We start from the raw sequence: 26,981 nt of genomic DNA on the forward strand, positions 1-26,981 counted from the left end.
ACTATAAGACAATTATGCGCAAGAATTAGGGAACACCTATATTCTTTCCGCACATTAAAAGGAGCACCCAGACTCGTTGCCCATATGATAGAGACCCACAGTGGAAGAACTGACAATTTAAAATTTGCCGGGATCGAAAGAGTTAAACCTAAACCTGGGATCAATGTCGACCAGTATTTATTACAAAGAGAAACTTACTGGATTATACATACAGTGGCAGCAGGTCCACTTGGTTTAAACGAGAAAGTTGATTATGCACCTTGTTTTTAAATGTATTATTATACACACATTTTTTTACAAGTATGTAACTTATTGCTAACTTCTACTGACGCACTGTTAAAATGGCGACTTATAGCCAATGGTGATGCCCTATGTAGCATCACCAGGTACGTCAGACCAGGTGGGCGGTCCAGAATGATTTTTCTGATTGGCCACTCACCTGTATAAGAAGCAGCATAGTGTTCCAGGTAGACATGGCCGGATGAAGCTCGTATAACGAGTGAAACAGAATCTGTCGCCTACTAGATTTTACCCCCCCTGCACCGATCCCTCTCCCTATTTGCATTTCATGCTGTGAGTATGTTTTGAAATAAAGGAACTTTTTCAGAAGAGAAGACTGGTGAGTTGCCGATTCATTCCATTCCTTCATTGCCTTTTGAAGATATGAACTTTTTGCCAAGTATCAGAGCACCACCACATCTCTAATTATATTTCTCCGTACAAGCGTCATACACGACTCCCCGCTAGAGCCAAAAAATAGCAGTGCCGAATATCACTTCTTTGCTTTATAATTTACAAATCTGTTTAACTTTCCGGAGTCAGTTGATATATAAAAAAAAGTTTTGGCCTGGAATACCCCTTTAATTCCACCTAATAACACCTCCGGTATTATTCTCATCATCATTTATCCATTTTTTATTATATATTCTTTATATTTTATTTTTTTAATTTGTATTTTTTTATTATCATTTTTTATTTATTTTTTCATTGTGTTGCTTCAGTGATTGGGTTATGCATTTTCCTTGTGCATGTACAGCTTTCACAACAAGTCTGATGTATTGTCTGTAGTATTGTCGTGTGTCGGTGTTACTAATTTGTGTTTTCTCTTTTCTTTTCTCTTCTCATATATGTTTTTCAGATTTTTGAGTATCTGGACTGACATTCACGAATATCTCCATTCTCCATCCCACTGTCCTGTTCCTCCCCTCCCCACTTCCTTCCCTCTTCCTTCTTCCCCTTCACATCATGTTGTATAATAATTTCTTTATATACTTTTTTCATATATATATTTATATTTTACATCTTGTACTATTTTATTATTTAAAGGGGTACTCCGGCGCTAAGACATCTTATCCCCTATCCAAAGGATAGGGGATAAGATGCCTGATCGTGGGGGTCCCGCCGCTGGGAACCCCCGTGATCTTCTACGCTGCACCCCGTTAGAATCAGCCCCCGGAGCGTGGTCGCTCCGGGTCTGATTACTGGCGATCAAGCGGACGGAGCATTGTGACGTCACGGCTCCGCCCCCTTGTGACGTCACGCTCCGCCTCCTCAATGCAAGCCTAAGGGAGGGGGCATGACAGCTGTCACGCCCCCTCCATAGGCTTGCATTGAGGGGGCGGAGCGTGACGTCACACGGGGCGGAGCCGTGATGTCACTATGCTCCGTCCCCGTGATCGCCAGTAATCAGACCTGGAGCAAGCACACTCCGGGGGCTTATTCTAACGGGGTGCGGTGTGGAAGATCACAGGGGATAAGATGTCTTAGCACCGGAGTACCCCTTCAATTTCCCTTTATGTTCCCTTTTCAATATTCCTTGGTCTGCATGTGTATGTACATTAAATATACATATGGGCACATACCTTTGCCGCTCCATTATCATGTGCGTTGCACCACTTCTTTTGTCTTCTTTATCATTTGTCGCTATATGATTTATTTGTCACCATACCACCAATGCGCATGTTGACGTTTTTGTATTATTATCATATTATGGAAACCTTTCTGATTAATTTTGTTTTATCTATCATACTTTCTTGTGCTATTCTCTATGTTATTTTATGTATTATTACGTCATAGCAAATTATACTGCACTAATTATGCTATACAGCATGCTCTGCATGGTCTTACCTTATTATCACATTTCCTACTTTATTACCATCAACTTATTTGTATAATTGTATCAACCCTCTTATCTCTCTTTTCCCCTGTTTGGACATAGTGAAATTTTTTTCAGCATTATATTATTGATTACTCTATTATTTTTCTTTCATACTCTTTTATTACTTGTCCCCCCCTTTTTTAATCTATACTACCATGTCAAGTCCACTTTATCACAACTGTCTTCTTTCCTCATGTCAGCTTTACTGCATATATATATATATATATAGTATGACAGTTGGCCATTCTGTAGCCACAATCATTAAGGCCTCTTGTGTTCAGCGATGCGAGCATGCGCAATTGAACATATGGCGGCCATTTTCCTTTAGCCTCGGTACAGAGCAGAGCAGCCTATACAGTGGTCCTTCAACATACGATGGTAATTTGTTCCAAACGAGCCATCGTTTGTCGAATCCATCGTATGTTGAGGGATTCGTGCAATGTAAAGTATCGGAAAAAGTACTCACCTGTCCCAGCCGCTCGCGATGGTGTCCCCGCCGCTCCCGATGGTGACCCCAGGCCTCCGCTGGGCTCTCCTGGTCAACTCCGGTCCTCCGCTGTCTTCTCTGGTCCTCTGCTGTCTTCCGTAAGGCCTTACTGGGCCTGTGTAGCGACGTCATTACGCCGCTGCGTACGCCATTCCTACTGGATGACGTGCGCAGCAGCGTATTGACGTCATCGGAGAGGGCCGAGAAGACACCGGAAGACCAGTGCTGGACCCGGAGGGCACCCCGGAGCATCGTGGAGGGGTAAGTAATACTTACCGCACCACACGGGGAACATTGAGCTGCTATCCGGCAGCAGCTTAAGCATTTTGCGCTGCCGTATAGCACTTAATGCGATGGCCCCGACATAAAAAAGCATCGTATGTTGATCATATGTCGGGGCCATCGTAGGTCGGTGGGTCACTGTATTTAACACACTGACTAGCAGCGGTTCTCGCGATATCCCGCTAGTGGATTCGGGAGTGAAGCGCCTATGCAATCAGTGGTGTCTGAGGTCACGTCCGGCCTCCGCTCCGGTCTCTGCTCCATCCTCTCCCACGGATCAGGTGTGTTCTCTGTTCTCCTATTGGAACAAATATTATATAAATACAATGGTCATCCCAGTCCCCACCAATCCTAGATAAAGCTGCTCCTGGCGAAACGCATTGGGATTGTGGTGTGGGGTTGGGATGAGTCCTGTCTCCTTTGCACAGAGCCATCTGTATACTGGCTGCATTTTTCACTGGAATCGCTGCTATCTACACTTCTTTTGTTGCTGCTATTCTCATGGTATTTGCTGTTATTTGCACTATCACCTGTTTTTCCTATTATATTTATGTATCACATGAGTGCATTTTATTTATGGATTGATTTAGCACAATTTTTTGCACTTAGTTTATTTGCATAGTAATTGCTTCTTTATAGCACCAGCACTTTATACAGGAGAGTCAGGTCTCCATACCATATACCGTATTTATGTAATATCTATTCATTTACCTGTTCTCCTACTCATACAGGACTTCTCACCCCAGTAGCCCCCTTCTTTTAATCAATATATTCACATTTTTGTTAAAAATAAATATTTATTCATATGTATTTTTACTGATTGATTTTGTATGCATACCCTATTAATTATTTAATAAAATATTCCTAACCATGCATTGTAATTGGTTTTACTCCTCGGGGCTTCACATACTTGTGTGTTTCACACACCTTTAGGTTTTATGTTTAATTGTTGGTTCTTGTGAACCCCTAATCTATTTATTTTTTTATTTTTATTTTATTTCTGGAGCCTACACATGGGAAGGGCAGTCGGTACTTATCAGAACTGAGCAAAATAAGTATAAAAATTTTTTTTTTTTTACCTTTACACCATTTTTCCATAACTTAATGGTAAAGACAATCCGACCACAGGTCCCACTGTACTTAGCCATGAAATGATGTAGTTTCCCTCTCTTAAAAAAAAAAAAAAGTTATTAAGTAAACTGCTGTCACTAATAGTGTCCTCACATGCAATATATAAGTCAGTAGCTGCAGTATGAGTCTATTGTAACTCACACATAGGTAAACGTATTAACATCGGCATTTGTGATGCTATAAGCAGAAAATATTGGAATAACATCAGTGGCTTGGTATGTTTCTTGTACAGTGTAAAATGTGGCTCTCACCTGTCTGTGCTCCCTTGTATAGATGACATGAATTCATTGGTTCGGCAAGGATGAAGTGCAAAAAATGGCTGTCCGAGAATTGGATGCTCCTAAGGGAAAAGAAGACATTTACTGCTTATAACATATAAAATGTTTTCATTCATCTAAGGCCTGGTTCATACCACAAACGTACCATCCGTGGCATGTATATGTCAGAATCCTATCAATATGTGATGCATGGATAGGCACAAGCACAGTGACAACATTTGGATTATTTTCCAAATGTATACAGTGATCCCTCAACTTACAATGGCCTCAACATACAATAGTTTCAACATATGATGGTCTTTTCTGGACCATCGTAACTTGAAACCAGACTCAACATACAATGCTACAGACAGTCCAGATCTGCGAAACATGTCAATGGCTGGAAGAACCGACCAATCAGAATGGGCATTTCACTGGTAAAACCTCTGTGTTAGTGCGTGCATGTAGTACTGAAGCGCATGCACTGAATTCCTGTCTGGTAGCGCCCCCTACAGTACAGGGAGGTATTACATGTTCTGTACTACTCTTTACCTGTGCCAGGGTTAGCTGCTCCTTTGGACACCAAGTAAGGGCGGCTTCATTTTACTTTTTTAGGACATTGCGTGTACTGTACAGGACCCTGAAGAAGCCTCCGTCTTCTACATAGACCAGTGTTTCCCTACGAGGGTGCCTCCAGCTGTTGCAAAACTACAACTCCCAGCATGCCCGGACAGCCAAAGGCTGTCCGGGCATGCTGGGAGTTGTAGTTTCTCATCAGCTGGAGGCACCCTGATTGGAAAACACTGATATAGACAGTGATTTACAGCTCCCAGCAGATCTTTCTTACTTTTATATGTGCGGACTTGCTTTATCTGTATTACTTATCTACTTATTTTTCTTTAATCCTCACTTTTTCCTATTTTTAGATTACATTTTGGGGCTTCAGAACCAATTACCAGGTTTCCATAGAGTTATGGTCTCAACATACAATGGTTTCAACATACAATGGTCGTCCTGGAACCTATTAATATTGTAACTTGAGGGACCACTGTACATTTCTCAGTATCTTGGATCACCACCAATCTAACATTAGTCTTATTAATACAGCTTTGCTTATAGACAACAAAAAGACTGGGTATCCTCCTTTAAAGCATAACTATCATTATAGAAAACTACTGACATGTTGCAGAGACTAGACAACTTCTAGCAGGGATCCAACTGCTAGGACACCCTGCAATTGCATGAATGGAGACCCGACTCTCCTCGCTGCTCAGCACACCCACCAAGCTGCTCGATTCACGTATGGATCTACTAGGTAGCCGAAGAAAGTAAAAGAAGCAGTGATGAGCTGTGGCATGGATGTTTCCTCCCTCTGCCACCCCACTCTGCCCTGCATGATTTATATACAAGGCTCAGTGCTGAAACCAAACAGGGAGGATGTGAAAGGTAGGAGGCATGCATTCTGAAGCTCAGCATGGCCTCTACAACTCTTGGGCTTGGAAAGAAAACATGATCTTAGAACTTTGCAAACAACCATCACTTAAAGCGTACCCGTCAGATCCAACAAAAAAACATTTTTTATATATATCACTCAGTACCTAATCCTGACCATGTACATCTAATGTACATCTCATTTAGTGTCTAGCACCTTTTTTTTTTTTGTTACACTTTTAATTTAGCTCACTAGTCTAAATTCCTCTCAAAGGGAGGGGGCGTGGCCTCACTGTGCAGGTCTCCGCCCCCTCCCTCAGTATGCTGTCTGCTCACATCTCCCCTAGCATTAGCAAAACTACAACTCCCAGCTTGTCCTCACTGACAGTAGCGGGAAACAAGCTGACAGTGGGAGGATTTTTCCTCTAGCTGTGAGCCCTGCGTTCACAGCTGTCAATCAAGGAAGTGTGTCCATGACATAGGTAATGATGCATGGACACACCAGGACTAGTATTTGTCCAAGCAGGTAGGGGGCAATTGTTTGACTGGCTTTTTCAGTATTGCAAAACCTATTGGTTATACATGCTTTAGAACATATCAAAAGTTGTTGTATCTGACAGTGCCCATTTAAGAGAAAGTTATAATTTTTTTTATCTCCTTATCAGCTATCTGCAAATCTAAGCATGGCAGCAAGACAACCCCTTCTGTTGTCAAGCTGTCCCGATAATAACCTGATCTTTGTAGGTCTGACTCCTGAAACCTTTGGCCATTATCTGATCCCACAGCTCTGCCACAAATGTAGTGATACCTGTGCCAGTTCTATGTTCACATGCTGCCATTTCCAAGGCTAAATCTGGATTAATCCACTAACATTCCACCATAAATACATACGAATGAGCTATTATATTACCATTTACATGCTTGAGAAAAAAATCAGTGAGGAATCTTTTTAATGTCTGCAGCATGTTCATCATTGTCGTGGATTCTGTGCTTGAAGACCCACAGATAAGCTCCATTGAATAACAATGTGAACCCACCAGTCAATATTCAGGAAAGAGTCTACGCTATACATTATCTGTAAAATGCCAAATCCATGGCATGCTAAGTTTCAAAACATTCGGCACTAATTCCTCCCTGGTAGTTATTGGCTGATGTAACCACTAGAGGCCACACTTGTACTATGCTGAGACTACTGCATTGTACTGCAGGGAGACGAGAGAAAAAATTCATTCATCTTACTGTTTTTAGCCTTAAAAAGAAAGATTCAAACAACAAATGAACTTAAATGAGACTTCTCAGAAGATGGTTTGTTATAATTTAAAACTCCTCTGCAGTACTCTACTGCACACTGTTTGGAAAACACTGATGTATCCATTGGATCTCTGATCTGTTGTTTAAAGCAATTTGAGCATTAAAGGGGTACTCCGCCCCCAGACATCTTATCCCCTATCCAAAGGATAGGGGATAAGATGTCAGATCGCCGGGGTCCCGCTGCTGGGGACCCCCGGGATCTCCGCTGCGGCACCCCGCTATCATTACTGCACAGAGCACACTCGCTCTGTGCGTAATGAACGGCGATACAGGGGCTCCGCCCCCTCATGACGTTACGGCCCAACCCCTTAATGCAAGTCTATGGGAGGGGGCGTGATGGCCACCACGCCCCTTCCCATAGACTTGTATTGAGGGGGCGGGCCGTGACGTAACGATGCTGCGGCCCCTGTATTGCCCGTCAAAAGATAGGGGATAAGATGCTAGGGGCGGAGTACCCCTTTAAAGAACATGTCCAGTGTAAGAAATGTCTGATCGCAAGGGGTCCCAGCAGTGGGCTCTGCTAAGGCGAGTTTCGTACCCAGCACGTCAGCTGGTCAAAACATGCCCCCTCCATTCATCTCTATAGGAGAGGCCGCAATGCATTACTGTTCTTAGAATAATTTCTTATGTGAACAAGCGTCTTCCTTTATAGAATGTAGGGGCATTCTGTTTTGTTAATGGCTTTGGGGAGGAATTTTAATTCTTGAGCCCAATTCCTAAGGAAATTACCAGCCATCAAACTAGTTGGTTCTGATGAATATTACACATTTACATGGCCATGGTATCTATCTATCTATCTATATATTGTATATGCTCAACATGACTCTACAAGGCATCAAAATCGGACCCCATAAACAAAAAAAACTACACAAACCATGAGCCCCTGAACTTGTTTTCCGTGTAAGCTGCAGGAGGGAGTTTCCTTCAGAGAGTGAGCAGTGCATATAGATAAGGGAGGTTTGTGCATCTCAACCAATCAGAGACTAACACACACGGCACACTGAGGCATCGCTCTCTCAGCTGAGAAGGGAGTAATGTGTGTGTAATGTGTCGTTTACTGTAGACACTAGTCATCATGTGTGCTAAGATCTACTGGACTTTCTGCCTGGAGGAAAAGCTGAGAGAAACAGAGTATGTGCTCAGCAAAGATTATACTTGTATATTGCAAAGTAATATAACTTTAACATGTGCAGCTATATGAAGGTAATTTTATTTGGCTGGAGTTTTCTTTTAAAGGAATATATTCTAACCTCAATGGGTACTCAGGGGGACAGACTTACATTTGATGTCTATATAGTCAACAGTGATCGAAGGTGAAACATCACATTGGAGAGCTTTAAGGGCATATCTCTATTCTATCACTTTATATAAAGTGCTGATGTGTTGTTGGGTCAGTAGTGACAAAACAGAGTCTCTAGCCATACTGTATTTCTTGAAGGAAACTTAATAGCATGCCAAGCAGTGACAGTCCTAGCATTAGAGAGAAGTATGTCTAGAGATGGCTGAACACTGATAAATTCCTATCCACTGTAGCAGAGTGCCGCAGTGTGCCCGGAATGATGCTCTGCTCTATTTCAACAAAAGCATTGAGTTATTGGCTTGCCTGTGGAAAATGTATGACCTACAAAAACTATGTTCTGCTATCTGATTTGTTTTCTTCTGTGCCATATTTTTATGATTTATGATAATAGACATCAAAATAAAGAATCGGATGAGGAATCAGCATAAAGCAACAAAAGATGAACGACATAAGCGACACGAAAAATAAGAAATATGACAGATTTATCAAGCACCACAAGTGACATGAATAAAGTGCCAGTTTTTCCACCGCATCTGCCAATTCCTCACTTCTGTCCATGACTACTGTCTGCTATGCTATAAAAAGGCGTTACAGATCTACTACTCAATTCTATATATATTATAATCCTATATATCTATAATCCTATAAGTTTAGCTCTCTTTTTTTTTATTGTGCATTTTTCACTATGTTGTAGAACTTCATAGAATCATTGGTCTTATATGGAGGGTCTAATACACCCTAAATATACCATGAAAATGTATTAACATCTTTATAGCTTAAAGGGGTACTGCAGGGAAAAGTAACTTATCCCCTTTCCACAGGATAGGGGATAAGTGTCTGATAGCGGGGGGGGGGGGGGGGGGGGTCAGACCAACGGGGCCCCCGCAATCTCCTGCACAGACCCAGGCACTTGAAAAAGGAGCATGTGCTGGGGATGGCACGTGCTCCATTAATTTCTATGGGAGTGCTGAAGATGCAGAGTACAGCAAGTAGGTCTCTTTGGCACTCTCATAGAGTGGATAGTAACTTTTTGCTGCAGTTCCCCCTTTAAGACTTACCAGTCTACCCGCTACTATGGTAAAAGTACATTCACCATCATAAGTAGTTATATGTCACCTGAGGGTATTTAGCTCGGTAGAGATGAGCAAACCGCATAAAACGTCAGAGACAGTCACACAGTTCAAATGCAAAGCTTCACCTGCTTATTATTGTCCAAACAAAATATACAGGGGTATTCACACTGGCACAAACAAAACCAAACCTGCTTGTCTAAACACTAACTACACACCGTGAACTTGTCCTTACCACTGACCGCTCTACAAAACAAACCTTAAAAGTGTTACCTCACACAACAGACAATCACAGCTATTGATAACAGGCAATCAAGCAATAAGCTGTCTCCAGCACCTGTGGTGCTCTGGACTGGTATAAAAAACCTTGACCCAGAAAAGGGATGAAAGGCCTCTATAAAAACACAGGGCTAAAAATAGGACTTGGCAAGATAAATTTTGAAAGAGATCTCCTTGATTCATCATAACTGACACAGCTTCACAACATTAGATATGTTTTCACTGGAGCTGAATCCACATACAACAGGTACCTTGGGGAAATATAGTGACCTTTCCTGTGACATTGGGGAGGGATTTATCATTCCATGCATGTAATCTGTTGTTCTTATAACCATCTATAGTTCATTATATAATTTATAAAAGTGATGCACAATTTATATTAATTTGAATCTGAAATAATTGTCTAAGGCTCTGTTCACATTACGATTTGAAGGTACAGGAACCGGATCCTGGGGGGGGATGAAAAATGGACCCGGCCCGTATCTCATTCATTTCAATGAGCTGAACGGAGTCATATAGTGACTCCAGTTGGCTCATTTTTCCCCCGTATCTGGTTTTCTGACCGGACCTGAAACCGTGGTATGTTTTAGGTCTGATCACAAAACCAGATACGGGGTAAAAAATTAGCCGACTGGAGTCACTATCTGACTCCGGTCGGCTCATTGAAATTAATGAGATACGGGCCAATTCCTGCTTCCGTATCTTCAAAACATGGTGAGAATGCACCCTAATTCTGGTTCAATACTTTTTATTAGGAGTTTTAAAGTACAAGTCAATACAATAAACATAAAACAATCAAACAAAACGACATGTAAGATACAGCTCATATGCCCTCGACAAAGCCGTGAAGCAATGTAATAATACATTGAGGAGTAATGAGTCCAAGGTATGCTAAGCAATTCATACAATATATAAAATGCACACTATCTAAAACAACTATCTATGTGGCGGTACCAGATATATTTATGTTTATTTTTGTTTACATGTTATTTTTTTTTTATTTCTCTTTCCTTTTTTTTTTTTTAGGGGAAAAAAATACTGCATGCACAATCTTTTTTCCTGTCAAAAAAACAAACAAAAAAAAAACAGAATAGAAACCAAACTGAGACAAATGACTAAAAAACAATCCCATTGACATCAATGGGATCCTTTTACATCCATTTGGAAAAGGCTTAAACAGATTTTACTAACTGACCTGACTAAACAGAGCTAGACGTCAATGTGAACAAGCCCTTATCTTCTAAGCTTGCTCATAGCTGGAGTCAACTTGTTCATATAGATTACATAACTTGTTGTATATAAGTTATGCTTAAAAGTGACCTGCATGGAGAGAGTATTGAGAAAAAGCCGCACATCTTTGAACGACCAAAAGACTTTCTCAAAAATTTGTGACGATTTCACATCTGAAGTCGAATGTACTATATTGTAACCAAGTTATAGCCACAACATGAGTGAAAATGAATGGGGGCTATAGGCAAGTGCAATTGGATAAAAGGAACAACAGTATACGAGCATGGAGATTAAATAAACGGTGATCAATATTTATAAATCCAGCAGGCCTGGCAAGAAGTACTAAGCAATTTTCTGAGGTTAGGTTGCCCCACAAGACAGACCAATATACCTTTCTTAGGAAAACCATGTTAAATATCTTAATAACCCCCTGAAGCCCTAATTAGTGACACATTAGAACCCCATTATTATTGCTTCTTATGCCACATGCTGATCATAACTGATCTAATAAATATATAGTAAAATATGTTTAAATTTTTTTTTTAAACTGCCAACCTCTCAGTCTCTCCCTTGTATACATCCTAGTTAATGTTGATTATAGTATAGAAGGGGTTATCAGTGCAATATTACAAGTATTCTTATGATGATGCCGCTACTGCTGCTCACAACAAGCATACGCATCATATGTTGTCCATAAGTTAGCTAGTTCCCGACCCACGACCAAAATGTCAGCTGCCATACCATCACTATTGAGACCACACATGGAATACTGTGCATACAGTATTGGCCACCAGTGTACGAAAAAGATATAGTGGAGCCGGAGCGGGTTCTAAGACAGGCAACTAGAATAATAAGAAGAATGGGAGGACTACAGTACCCAGAAAGATTATCAGAGTAATGGTAGGGTTGTTTAGTTTAGAAAAAAAAGAAGGCTTGGGGCGTACATATGGGGGGGGGGGGGGGGTACAGAGATCTGTTTCTTGATCTATTTATACCCAGGACTGTATCTATAACAAGGAGACATCCTCTACATCTAGAGGAAAGAAGGTTTCTACACCAGCACAGACGGGGGTTCTTTACTGTAAGAGAAGTAAGACTGTGGAACTCTCTCCCAGAGAAAGTGCCCATGGTAAATTCAATAAAAGAGCTCAAAAGGGGCCTGGACTTGTTTCTAGAGAGTAATAAAATTACAGGTTATGGATAAAAGATTTATCGAAATAGAATGTTCATTCAAGGATTTATTCTGATGCCATTTTTGAAGTCTGGAAGGAATTTTTCCCTTGGTATGGGGCAATTGGCATCAGCATCATAAAGGTTTTTTTTGCCTTCCTCTGGATCAACACAGTAGGGACAAAATAGGGATATAGATTGAACTTGATGGGCTCTGGTCTTTTTTCAACCTTGAGAACTGTGTACCATGATTTATATTTTCATCATTGTGACCTAACAAATGCTGTTGGTGTCTGTATTACAATAATAATAATAATATTTTTTTCTATAGCACACCCATACTCTGCAGTGCTGAACACAGCTTGTCATCACTCGAATTGGTCCTGGTTCCCATTGGGGCTCACAATCTAAATTCACCTACGAGTATGTTTTTGGAGTGTGGGAGGAAATGGGCGTACCCAGTGGAAACCCAGCACACCGTTCTCCCATCCTGCTGCAACTCCTAGGATCAGTTAACCCTTTCAGTGCTGCAATCACAAGGGAGGGAGTACACTTGCTATGCTGGACAATGGTCCTGACAGCATAAGACTATGTTTACACCACGCAATTCCACAAGAATATCCAGCTCAGAAATTCGGCTGCAGCTGCCAATGGGATTCTGCTGAGGATCTGGAGAATACGGAGAGAGACCATAACCTGACAAAAGGTCCACAAAGCAGCCTCATCTGTACGTCCTTATAAACACCTGTACCTTTTCTCATATACAAAAACACCATGCTAACTTTCCACGATATCGCTAAAACAAAAGTATAAAGTTATAGAGGTAGTCCACTATCCAAAAACCTATCCCCTATCTCCAGGAGGGGGATAAGTGTCAGATCATGGGGTCCAACTGGCCTGGCACCCAGACACTGCAGTGTGGTGACATGCCCCCTCTATGCATCTCTATGGGAGAGCCAGACATACCCGATCTCTCTATCTCTGGCTCTCCCATACAGTTGCATCAAGAGGGCATGTCGGCTCTTGTTCATTCATGGGGAGAGCCATGGGGGCCATATGTGAGATTGCGGGGTTCCCAGCAGTCGGACCCCCCTCCCCCAATTGACAGTTATCCCCTATTCTGCCGATAACAGATACGCTTTTGGATATTATATAACTCTTTTTAAATGGGTACTCTCATTAAAACTAATTTTTGCTATTACACTCATTATGGTAAATTAAAAAAATCTTTCTAATGTACCTTGCTTAAAAAAAAAGAAGTTTTCTATGTTTTTTTTTTTCTTTTGTGTTTAAGAGCACATTCAACCCCCCCCCCCCCCAACCTCTCTTGCATAGACTTTGGACTCCTGCTGGCCTGGCAAAAGTCCAAAGTCAGGAAATGCAGTCTGGAGTGCTGAGGGGCATGTGTGCAGCCTTGGCCAATCTCACACACTTAACTGTTCTGGGATGTGTGTAGCAGTGTAGAGTGTGGGAGGAAGTTCTCCCCTGTAAGACTTCAGATGATGTCACAGCCTGCTGGGTAACGCCCCTCCACAGTCTGTGAGACTGAGCAGAAAATACAGAGCAATATCAAGGTAGAGAACTAACAAATAATACAAATAAAGGCAGGGGGTGGTTTATCAGCGGCGGGACCCCCGCGATCAGACATCTTATGCCCTATGATTTGGATAGGGGATAAGATGTCTTAGGGCCAGAGTACCCCTTTAAGTGTCAATAAAGAAAAAAAAAAGAAAGAAAAAAAAATCTAAATAAGATTTCTAGTCTTTATACATGAGAATCTGGATGTGTCTTTTATAAATGTTCTTTTAAAACACAAGACATCAGATGTCAAGAAAGGAATGGGTTAGAATGTTTAATATTCGTTCTCATCACCGCAGCTTGTCTACCTTACTAGACCCTCTTAATAGACATGCTGGTAAAGTTATGCTGTAAGAACACAACAGACCGTGCAGGGAAGTGAAACGGCAGAACTACAAGTGTTTGACTATGCTACCATCTGCTGTTCATACCACTACATCTCCATCTTGTAGACCAAATGCTTGATGCTGCTGGGGAGCGCAGGTGCTCCGTACTGTCACTGTGCATAAATGTTTTTCAAGGATCAAACCAACCACATGCTGTAAAGTATTTGAATAGATATAGAATTTAAGGTAAGCAGAATATATGATATAGTATTCCATAGAGGAGCTGATAACCATTCTTCACACACTCAGTGTTTCCCAACCAGGCTGCCTCCAGCTATTGCAAAACTGCAACTCCCAGCATGCCCAGACAGCCAAAGGCTATCTAGGCATGCTGGGAGTTAATGTTTTGCAACAGCTGGAGGCACCCTGGTTAGGAAGCACTGGTCTACATAGTGCAGTGTGAATTGACCTCTTAATTTCCAGTGCTTTGTTCTTTAAAGGGATTGTTTCATCAGAATTTGACACCCCTCTATGGACTACTAGCAAACAGCAGACTCGAGCCATTTATCGGTAACACTACAGCAGAGCAAATGTCTCCCAGGGCACAACGTACCCTGGATAAAAATTGTTTTTTCACAGTGCTCTCTGCTGACATCTCTGTCCCTGTCAGGAACTGTCCGGAGTAGGAGCAAATCCCCATAACAAACCTCTCCTGCTCTGGACAGTTCCTGCCACGGACAGAGGTGTCAGCAGAGAGCACTGTGGTCAGACTGGAAAGAACTATACAACTTCCTGTGGAGCATACAGCAGCTGATAAGTATTGTCAGACTAAAAAGAACCTCACAACTTCCTCTGGAGTATACAGCGGCTGATAAGTACTGGAAGGATTAAGATTTCTTAATAGAAGTAATTTACAAATCTGTATAATTTTTGGTACCAATTGACTTGAAAACTTTTGTTTTCCACTGGAATATACCTTTAAGGCGTACCTGAACTTAGCTTGTGTGTGTGTGAATAAGTTATATTATATTTAGGTTTTAGCCCTCTACAGGCCCTCTCTCTCTTTTTTATGGTTTTATGATGTTATGCAAAGTTAATTGAAAAGTTTGTGGCTATTTAAGGATCAAACATGTGATTTCACAGTTTTATCCCCTTCAGGGCCACGGGTTTTCTCATTTTTGCACTTTCATTTTTTCCTCCTTACCTTCTAAAAATCAAAGCACTTTAAATTTTCCACCTTGTTTTTTGCGCCACCAATTTAACTTTGTAATACCGACAATCATTTCACCACAAAATCTATGCCAAAACCATAAAGAAAATATTATTTTCCACTGGAGTACCCCTTTCAATAAGGTATATTAATGTATTCATTTACCAAAAGGACATTGCAAAATCTAGAGAATCCTTTTAACTTTTTTATATCTGCTGGCTCTATACATTGTCCTTTTGGTAAATGAATACATTAATATACCTTATTGAAAGGGGTACTCCAGTGGAAAATAATGTTTTCATATCTACTAGCCCCAGAAAGTTATACAGATTTGTACAATAACTCTATTAAAAATCTTAAGCCTCCCAGTACTTTTCAGCTCCTGTATACTACAGAGAAAGTTGTGCAGTTCTTTCCAGCATGACCACAGTGCTCTCTGTTGCCACCTCTGTTCATGTCAGGATCTGTCCAGAGCAGGAGCAAATCCTCATAGCAAACTGGACAGTTCCTGACACAGGTGGCAACAGAGAGCACTGTGGTCAGACTGAAAAGCCCTACACAACTTCCTCTGTAGTATACAGCTGCTGATAAGTACTGAAAGGATTCAGATTTTTAAACAGATGTAATTTACAAAACTATAGAACTTTCTGACACCAATTGATAAAAAAAAAATGTATTTAGAAGAACAAAAATTCAACTATTCTTTTCAATATAAGTGAACCATAGCCAAATATGTACTGTATATGTAAAAGTGCATTCCAAACACAGTGGGGGAGACCTGTGCTGAGGAAAAGTTGACCTGTTGCCCATAGCAACCTATCAGACTGCTTTATCAGAGGTCATTTCAAAAATGAAAGAAGCGATCTGATTGGTTGCACTGGGCAACAGGTTAACTTTTCCTTCTGACCTGCGTTTCAGTTATTTAACTTTCCCAGTTCCCCCTTTCAATAACTGTGAAGACAGACACCATTTCCCAGCATAGAATGTGCAGATTAATGTAACTTTATATAAAAGAGGTTTGTTTTTATGGGCCCTAATTCTTTCCTAGCACACCGCGGGGCCTTCTACATGGGCAGGAGCGAGTGCTCTGTATGTGCATTAACAGGATAATCATTCTCATGGCAGACATCACACTTCAGCATGTGCAGCGCTGCTTCATGAGGAGTGTCAAGTACTTCACAGCAGAACCAGAAGCTCAAAATCCCTTCTAGTTTCTTCTTACATTTCCCAGGACTCACACATTTTATTGTTCCTCTAAACAGCTCAGCAGACTTGGAGGCCGCATGCACTCGTTCTCCTAAATTATTATTTAAGTTATATAGTGACTATATAACAATAAGGACAAAAGGGAAATGTCACCTAAACTTTCAGTTAATATTACTTTCAATTGTTTACCAAATCTAATAATTTGGGGTGACTTATGGGGCTTTCAACACAGGGACAGGACCTTTCAGATTGTCCTAACACAGTGTCTCCCAACCAGCGTGCCTCCAGCTGTTGCAAAACTACAACTCCCAGCATGCCGGACAGCCTTTGGCTGTCCGGGCATGCTGGGAGTTGTAGTTTTGCAACAGCTGGAGGCACGCTGGTTAGGAAACAATGGCCCAGAGGATGCAACTTTAACATCATTCTCTACTTTTGCAACCAAGGGCATGGAAGTAATGCACCACATATCCTATGGAGTATAAATGGAGGCACACCTCCTCCCTTTGTGTACTCTAGGCCATAAATAGCTCCTTTTTCAAGTAGTTTCGGGAGATAATTTATTTTGTAGGAGGTGCCATTTATACTATACGGCAAAAATAACGATAGAACTCCAAAGTGAGGACGGGGTACACGGGCGCTCAACGACCAGGTAGCAGGATAAAATGTTAATTCCCCCATAATGCAACATGTTTCACAGCACAGCTGCTTCAGCAGTTGTGCTGTGAAACGCGTTGCATTATGGGTCAATAAACATTTTATCCTGCTACCTGGTCGTTGAGCGCCCGTGTATCCCGTCCACACTTTGGAGTTCTATTGTTATTTTTGCTATATCTGACGAGACAAGGAGTGGCTGCTGACGCCTTATTCATATTCCACATCTTGATCCATTGTTGCACTTGGGGGAGTGTAACCCATTGGGTTAAGAGCAATATCCATCTATTCCAAACCCTTTGTGCAACAACGGTGTCACACTATGGAGCTCTGTCTGTCTGTTTTATTTATAATATACGAGAACTGACTCTGTCTATGTCGGTGAAAAACAGTCAACCCGTCAGGATACCCTTAGTTGTACTTTCCTAATCCCCAAAACCTCCTGTAAATTATTCTGGAAAAGAAATCGGACATCTTTAAGGGAAGCTCACTGCATACTGGATTATCATTACATTTTTGCTGTATAGGTCTCTATGCAGTGAGCTTCCTCTAGTGGCTGATGCAGGCAGGCAAAGGGATTAAAGAGCTCTCATGGGTGTTCAATTAATATTGATAGCTTATCCTCAGTATAGGCCATTAAAAAAGAGTCTAGGTCCTGGTTACTCCACTAATCAGTTTACCAGAGAGCCTGTGGCATCTGGTGGAGCTCTGCAGCCTCCCATTGTTCACCAGGCACAGCACCATACATTTGGTAGTAGTTGTGCCTGGTGTGTTTGCCCATATTTCTATAATAAAGTCTGCTACTCGGGATAGGACATTTTTTTTTAATTAAACCTGTCATCTTACGTCAGATTTATTAGTGACATTATCGGCAATATTTGCTGTCAGTCTGGGAGGCTAATAAAGTACTGTTCACACTAGGGCTGGCTCTGCCCCATAGGCAAAATAGGCAGCTGCCTAGAGCGCACTCTTCATGGGGTGCCACCCTGCCACAGCAATAATGTTAGCCAGCATCTGAAGCACCCGCCCATCCAGAAAAACCCTGCCACACCACCCCCAGTAGTAAGGGGATTACATGAGGAGGGGGTTTGCTACAGTGTGTAACCCCAGTAGTTTGGAAATTACATGAAGAGGAGGTTTGATACAGTATGTCACTCCAATAGTAAGGAGATAACATGAGGAGGGGCTTTGTTACAGTGTGTCACCCAGGGTTCAAGTCCTGGAAAAAAAGTGTAGGAACTCACCCAAGATTTCCACTCAAGGTCTGGTACAGCTAATACGAACAGTGTTCCTGCTGTGGAAAAAGTGCAGGAACTCAGTTCCCACGCGTTCCTGCAGGACTTGAGCCAGCAGTAAGGAGATTACATGAGAAGGTTTTTTTTTACAGTGTGTCACCCCAGTAGTAAGGTAACTACTAGTGTTGAGCGGCATAGGCCATATTCGAATTCGCGAATATTTGCGAATATATGGACGAATATTCGTCATATATTCACGAATATTCGCATATTCGTTATATTCTCGTTTTATTTTCGCATACGCGAAAATTCGCGTATGCGAAAATTAACATATGTGAACATTTGCATATACAAAATTATCACCCGCGAAAATTCGCATATGCGAAAATTAGCATATGCGAATTTACGCATATGCGAATTTTCGCGCGCCAGTCTCACACAGTAGTATTAGGGCCTTCTTTACACCACACAAGCTGGAAGCAGAGAGGGGTGATCACTGTGATGTGTATTGTGAAGAAAAATAAATAAATAAATGAATATTCGTAATTACGAATATATAGCGCTATATTCGCGAAATTCGCGAATATCAGAGAACTCATCTCAGCAACGTGATGCAAATGAATAGCTTAAAAGGTATGAACAAGCGTGAGAGATGTGTAAGAGCATAAGGCAAGATGAACAATTGTGACAAACCAGATGACAAAGTATATATCCTTGACTACATATGGAATATAGAAATGTACATACTTCATATATATATATATATTGCTGCTGTTTTGCACATTGTTTTGATGGAATAAATCTTATCTTTTTTTCACACCATTGGAGTGCTGCCCTGATCTCCCTTCTTTTACATTTGGATGGATCGTTGGACTTGATCCTTTTACAGGTTGCCTGCACCTTTTCTTACAAATCGTTTGGACTTTTTGAGTGCTGTTGCCCTTTAGTTTTTTATATATATATATATATATATATATATATATATATATATATATATACACAGCAACAGAAGAATGCAGCAGCACACTGCCAGCACAAAGATATAGTTGAAACATGAATATGCAGTTAAAACATGGAGAGCTATACAGCTATGGTGTAATAGATGCAAATGTGAAACTATGAAATATTGAGGCACTTAGCTCGCAAATTTGTCTCCGCCGGCGGTCAAATAGCTTGGACCGTCCCACCGCGATAAGGTGGCCTCATTGGGACGGACCCTACACTGTGAATATGCCTCTGTGTGAACAGTTCAGTAAGCATGGCAGGATCTGGAACATCCAAGCCACCTTATATACACACCTGATAGAGGTGGGTGGGGTGCAAGGCCATATAATAGTTTGGTCCATATAATAGTTTGGTATCAACTAAAGTGCTGGCTGACTTATTCTTTGTCTGTATGTATATATATATATATATATATATAAAATACTTCATATATATATATATATATATATATATATATATAAAATTCTATAGGAAGCAGCACATCAAGTTGAATGCGACGGGTGCAGGCCAATTGAACCTCAGAGCTCCAGTTCCACTGGATAGGTAAAGGATGAAGGCAGCACACCACAGTAGTAAAGTCCAAAAAAACGTGAATTTATTCCATGATGTGGATTACAACGTTTCGGCGATCTCTCACCGCCATTGAAAATGGCGGTGAGAGAGTGCTGAAACATTGTAATCCCCATCATGGAATAAATTTACGTTTCTTTGGACTTTACTACTGTGGTGTGCTGCCTTCATCCTTTACATATATATATATATATATATATATATATAACCAAAGAGGAGAGATTCTAACATAGGCACACTCTTTATTACCATATTACGCTTAAAGCATATCATCTTTAAAGTGTACATCTACTGTACAACCATAAATACGTTCTGCTCCCTGCCAAACTGGTGCACGACTCGTGTTCATCTTTCCAGGTGTGATCAAGCAATACCCACAGAGTCTGGCACAGACATTTGTAGCCTTGTTGAGCAGCCGTGTGCTGTAATTGATTTTGTGCACTTGTAAACAGATGCATGTAAAGAAGATGCTGGAGTGTGGTGCGATTCACTTACAGCACGCTTCATTTTTACCTTTGGTTACGCATACTAAAGCTAAGTATTGAAAAGGTTGTGTGGTCTATAAAAGTGAATGAAAAAAAGACTTCAGTTCAGTTAAAAAGAAAAAGCAGTATTCATTTACACTGCTAGAAACATGATGTACAATTTAATTTTGTTAACCAAATTTTGAGTTAAAAGAGATGTATAATCCAGATAACGCTGCCAGGACCCCTCGCGATGTCCTGCACGGCGCCCAATGCAGGGAAGGAGTTGTGTTGGCCATGGCAGGAAGCGGTGGTCGACATGCCCCCTCCATGTATCTTTATGGGAGAGGCAGAGATACAGCGTTCCTGTATTTCCGCCTCTCCCATAAAGATACACGGAGGGGGCATGTTATCCCCACTTCGTGCACTAAGAGAGCAAGGCGCCATGCAGGAAATGGTGAGGGGGTCCGAGTGGTCCCCCACAATCAGACCCTTATTCCCAATCTTATGGATAAGGAATAAGGTGTCCTGCGCCACATAACTACTTTAAGGCGTTTCCACTTGGCAGTTTTATGGAGAATTGCCACTGCAGTTTCTGAGCCAAAGCCACAAGTGGATCCAGTAGGAAGAAGTAGTCCCATTCCTTTTAAATCCACTTTCGGCTTTGGTTCAAAAACTGCAGTGGCAGTGCTCCAAAAAACGGCCAAGTGAGATTCCAGCCTTAGCCATGTGAAGCCCCTCTTTATGATGTCTTACTGTAAGACCCCACCCCAATCACCATGCAGTGCAGAAATACGGCTTGTGCAATGCTTAGGGCTGTCTGACATTTACATTAGTTATGTTGGCTTTCCATCTAAAATTGACTCAAAGTGTGTGCCAATGCAAGATACCATAAAAAGGGAAGAAAAAAATATCTATCTATCTCTCTATCTATCTATCTATCTATCTATCTAGCTATCTATCTATCTTATCTATCTTATCTTATATATCCTATCTATCTAGCTATCTATGTACCCTATGTATCATATCTATCTATCCTATCCATCTATCTATTATATCCATCATATCCACCTATCTATCCTATCCATCTATCTATATGTACTTACAGATGCCCTGAAAGCTACCTAGCAGCTTGCCATGCTGGAAAATGTACTTCAAAGATTATATCATCAAGGAAAGAAATAACTGCATGTATAGAGATTAGAAAATCCTTAGGGGGAGATTTATCAAAACCTGTCCAGAGGAAAAGTTGCCCAGTTGTCCATAGCAACCAATCAGCGACCTTCTTTCATTTTGCAGAGGCTCTTTTAAAAATGAAAGAAGCAATCTGATTGGTTGCCATGGGCAACTCAGCAACTTTTCCTCTGAACAGGTTTTGATAAATCTCCGTCTTAGACAAGTGTCAATGGAGTGTACAGCCTTTCTTTCACGGGCAAAAATATACATACATGCCTATGGCACATGCTTACTTTACTTATTTACCTTTTGCAGATATTTTCTGTGTGTGGTCTAGTAGTTTGACAGTTACTCCAATGAAGCAGTAATGGACTTTAACCCCTTAAGGACCAGGCCATTTTACACCTTAAGGACCAGAGTGTTTTTTGCAAATCTGACCACTGTCACTTTAAACATTAATAACTCTGGAATGCTTTTAGTTATCATTCTGATTCCGAGATTGTTTTTTCGTGACATATTCTACTTTAACTTAGTGGTAAAATTTTATGGTAACTTGCATCCTTTCTTGGTGAAAAATCCCAAAATTTGATGAAAAAAATGAAAATTTTGCATTTTTCTAACTTTGAAGCTCTCTGCTTGTAAGGAAAATGGATATTCAAAATAAATTTTTTTGGGGTTCACATATAAAATATGTCTTCTTTATGTTTGCATCATAAAATTTATGAGTTTTTACTTTTGGAAGACACCAGAGGGCTTCAAAGTTCAGCAGCAATTTTGAAATTTTTCACAAAATTTTCAAACTCACTATTTTTCAGGGACCAGATCAGTTTTGAAGTGGATTTGAAGGGTCTTCATATTAGAAATACCCCATAAAAGACCCCATTATAAAAACTACACCCCCAAAGTATTCAAAATGACATTCAGTAAGTGTATTAACCCTTTAGGTGTTTCACAGGAATAGCAGCAAAGTGAAGGAGAAAATTCACAATCTTCATTTTTTACACTCGCATGTTCTTGTAGACCCAATTTTTGAATTTTTGCAAGGGGTAAAAAGGAGAAAATTTTTACTTGTATTTGAAACCCAATTTCTCTCGAGTAAGCACATACCTCATATGTCTATGTTAATTGTTCAGTGGGCGCAGTAGAGGGCTCAGAAGGGAAGGAGCGACAAATGGTTTTTGGGGGGCATGTCACCTTTAGGAAGCCCCTATGGTGCCAGGACAGCAAAAAAAAAAAAAAAAAACACATGGCATACCATTTTGGAAACTAGACCCCTCAGGGAACGTAACAAGGGGTAAAGTGAACCTTAATACCCCACAGGTGATTCAAGACTTTTGCATATGTAAAAAAATATTTTTTTTTTATCTAAAATGCTTGGTTTCCCAAAAATTTATCATTTTTAAAAAGGGTAATAGCAAAAAATACCCCCCAAAATTTGAAACCCAATTTCTCCCGATTCAGAAAGCACCCCATATGGGGGTGAAAAGTGCTCTGCTGGCGCACTACAGGTCTCAGAAGAGAAGGAGTCACATTTGGCTTTTTGAAAGCAAATTTTGCTCTGGGGGCATGCCGCATTTAGGAAGCCCCCATGGTGCCAGGAAAGCAAAAAAAAAACACATGGCATACCATTTTGGAAACTAAACCCCTCAGGGAACGTAACAAGGGGTTAAGTCAACCTTTATACCCCACAGGTGTTTCATGACTTTTGTATATGTAAAAAAAAAATATTTTTTTTTACCTAAAATGCTTGTTTTCCCAAAAATTTTACATTTTTAAAAAGGGTAATAGCAGAAAATACCCCCAAAATGTGTAACACAATTTCTCCCGAGTACGGCGATACCCTATATGTGGCCCTAAACTGTTGCCTTGAAATACGGCAGGGCTCCAAAGTGAGAGCGCCATGCACATTTGAGGCCTAAATTAGGGACTTGCATAGGGGTGGACAGAGGGGTATTCTACGCCAGTGATTCCCAAACAGGGTGCCTCCAGCTGTTGTAAAACTCCCAGCATGCCTAGACAGTCAGTGGCTATCTGGCAATACTGGGAGTAGTTGTTTTACAACAGCTGGAGGCTCCGTTCTGGAAACAGTGGCGTACCAGACGCTTTTATTTTTATTGGGGAGGGGAGGGGGGCTGTGTAGGGGTATGTGTATATGTAGTGTTTTTTACTTTTTATTTTATTTTTTGTTAGTGTAGTGTTTTTAGGGTACAGTCGCACGGGCGGGGGGGATCACAGTAGTTTCTCGCTGGCAGCTTGACCTGTGGCAGAAAATTTGCCGCAGCTCAAACTTGCAGCCGGATACTTACTGTAAACCTTCGCCCATGTGAGTGTACACTGTACGTTCACATTGGGGGGGGGGGGGGAACATCCAGCTGTTGCAAAACTACAACTCCCAGCATGTACGGTCTATCAGTGCATGCTGGGAGTTGTAGTTTTGCAACCGCTGGAGGCTCCGTTTTGGAAACAGTGACGTACCAGACATTTTTAATTTTTATTGGGGAGGGGGGCATGTGTATATGTAGTGTTTTTTACTTTTTATTTTATTTTTTGTTAGTGTAGTGTAGTGTTTTTAGGGTACAGTCACACGGGCGGGGGTTACTGTAATCCTCCGCCCATGTGAGTGTACCCTGTACGTTCACATTGGGGGGGGGAGAAACATCCAGCTGTTGCAAAACTACAACTCCCAGCATGTACGGCCCATCAGTGCATGCTGGGAGTTGTAGTTTTGCAACAGCTGGAGGCACACAGGTTGTGAAACACCGAGTTTGGCAACAAACTCAGTGTTTTGCAACCAGTGTGCCTTCAGCTGTTGCAAAAGCTACAACCCCCAGCATGTACGGACAGCAGAAGGGCATGCTGGGTCTTGTAGTTATGCAACAGCCGGAGGCATACTACTTTGGCTGGGGATGCTGGGGATTGTAGTTATGCAAAAGCTGGAGACACACTGGTTTGCTACTTAACTCAGTGTGCCTTCAGCTGTTGCAAAACTACAACTCTCAGCAGTCACCGACAGCCAACGGGCATGCTGGGAGTTGTAGTTATGCAACAGCTGAAGGTACACTTTTGCATAGAAAAATGTGCCTCCAGCTGTTGCAAAACTACAAGTCCCAGCATGCTCATAAGGGCATGCTGGGAGTTGTGGTGGTCTGCCTCCTGCTGTTGCATAGCTACAGCTCCCAGCATGCCCTTTTTGCATGCTGGGAGCTGTTGCTAAGCAACAGCAGGAGGCTGTCACTCACCTCCTGCTGCTGCTCCACGATGCCGCCGCACATGTCAGTCCCTCGCCACCGTCGTCGCTCCTGGGGCCCCGATCCCAACAGGGACGCCGGGGATCGGGGTCCCCAGCACCCGGGTCTTCTTCCCGCACCCGCTCACGTCCTCCGGAAGAGGGGCGGAGCGGGTTGCGGGAGTGACACCTGCAGCAGGCGCCCTGATTGGTCGACCGGGAAACCGGCTGACGAATCAGGGTGATCGTGAGGTGGCACCAGTGCCACCTCACCCCTGCTGGCTATGGCTGTTCGGGGCCGTCAGAGACAGCACCGATCAGCCAGTAATTCCGGGTCATCGGGTCACTGGAGACCCGATTGACCCGGAATCCGCCGCAGATCGTTGGGCGATCTGCGGCAATCGCCGACATGGGGGGACATAATGACCCCCCTGGGCGATATGCCGGGATGCCTGCTGAACGATTTCAGCAGGCATCCGGCACCGGCTCCGCTCCAGCTAGCGGCGGGGGCCGGAAATGCTCAGGGTGTATCCATACGCCCTCAGTCCTTAACCCCTTAACGACGCAGGACGTATATTTACGTCCTGCGCCGGCTCCCGCGATATGAAGCGGGATCGCGCCGCGATCCTGCATCATATCGCGTCGGTCCCGGCGCTCATCAACGGCCGGGACCCGCGGCTAATACCACAAATCGCCGATCGCGGCGATGTGCGGTATTAACCCTTTCAAAGCTGACCGCCGCTTCTAAAGTGAAACTGAAAGTGACACGGCTGCTCAGTCGGGCTGTTCGGGTCCGCCGCGGTGAAATCGCGGCGTCCCGAACAGCTGACCGGACACCGGGAGGGCCCTTACCTGCCTCCTCGGTGTCCGATCGACGAATGACTGCTCCGTGCCTGAGATCCAGGCAGGAGCAGTCAAGCGCCGATAATGCTGATCACAGGCGTGTTAATACACGCCAGTGATCAGCATAGGAGATCAGTGTGTGCAGTGTTATAGGTCCCTATGGGACTTATAACACTGCAAAAAAAAAGTAAAAAAAAAAAGTGTTAATAAAGGTCATTTAACCCCTTCCCTAATAAAAGTTTGAATCACCCCCCTTTTCCCATAAAAAAAATAAAACAGTGTAAAAAAAATAAAAATAAACATATGTGGTATCGCCGCGTGCGTAAATGTCCGAACTATAAAAATATATCATTAATTAAATCACACGGTCAATGGCGTACGCGCAAAAAAATTCCAAAGTCCCAAAAAGCGTATTTTGGTCACTTTTTATACCATTAAAAAAATGAATAAAAAGTGATCAAAAAGTCCGATCAAAACAAAAATCATACCGATAAAAACTTCAGATCATGGCGCAAAAAATGAGTCCTCATACCGCCCTGTACGTGGAAAAATAAAAAAGTTATAGGGGTCAGAAGATGACATTTTTAAACGTATAAATTTTCCTGCATGTAGTTATAATTTTTTCCAGAAGTGCGACAAAATCAAACCTATATAAGTAGGGTATCATTTTAACCGTATGGACCTACAGAATAATGATAAGGTGTCATTTTTACCGAAATATGCACTGCGTAGAAACGTAAGCCCCCAAAAGTTACAAAATGGCGTTTTTTTTTTCGATTTTTTTTTTTGTTTCGCCGTGCATTTTTGGGTAAAATGACTAATGTCACTGCAAAGTAGAATTGGCGACGCAAAAAATAAGCCATAATATGGATTTTTAGGTGGAAAATTGAAAGGGTTATGATTTTTAAAAGGTAAGGAGGAAAAAACGAAAGTGCAAAAACGGAAAAACCCTGAGTCCTTAAGGGGTTAAGGACTTGGAAATAGGGGAGTATGGATATGCCCTATGTCCTTAAGGGGTTAAAGAAGACCTTTGGGCCATTCCAACATTGTTTTTATTTTATTGGTGCCGCCACCACCTGTTGCCGAGATTTTACTATTTGTTTGACATATCTGCACTTTTCCCTGAATAGTCAGATGGGTGGGAACTTAAAGGGATATTCCAGAAAAAAAAAAAAATATATATATATATATATATATATATATATATATATATATACTGGCTCCAGAAAGTTAAACAGATTTGTAAAGTACTTCTAATAAAAAAAATCTTGATCCTTCTCATAATTATCAGCTGCTGAAGTTGAGTTGTTCTTTTCTGTCTGGCAACAGTGCTCTCTGCTGACATCTCTGTTTGTCTCGGGAACTGCACATAGTAGAAGAGGTTT

At 41.8% G+C, this 26,981-nt stretch overlaps 1 protein-coding gene across 1 annotated transcript in view; it reads right to left on the reverse strand.

Moving 5' to 3' along the window:
- The window catches only part of ATG10 (autophagy related 10), a 164,910-nt gene that overhangs the window by 11,852 nt on the left and 126,077 nt on the right, over positions 1–26,981 (reverse strand). The window contains exons 6-7 of the mRNA XM_056539110.1: positions 4,310–4,398; positions 4,007–4,096 (exon numbers count right to left, since the gene is read on the reverse strand). Of these exons, the coding sequence (XP_056395085.1) occupies positions 4,009–4,096; positions 4,310–4,398 (177 nt within the window). The 3' untranslated portion in view covers positions 4,007–4,008. The remainder of the gene's footprint in view (positions 1–4,006; positions 4,097–4,309; positions 4,399–26,981) is intronic.

The sequence above is a fragment of the Hyla sarda genome, chromosome 1 (genome assembly GCF_029499605.1).
Source record: "Hyla sarda isolate aHylSar1 chromosome 1, aHylSar1.hap1, whole genome shotgun sequence".
NCBI lineage: Eukaryota > Metazoa > Chordata > Amphibia > Anura > Hylidae > Hyla > Hyla sarda.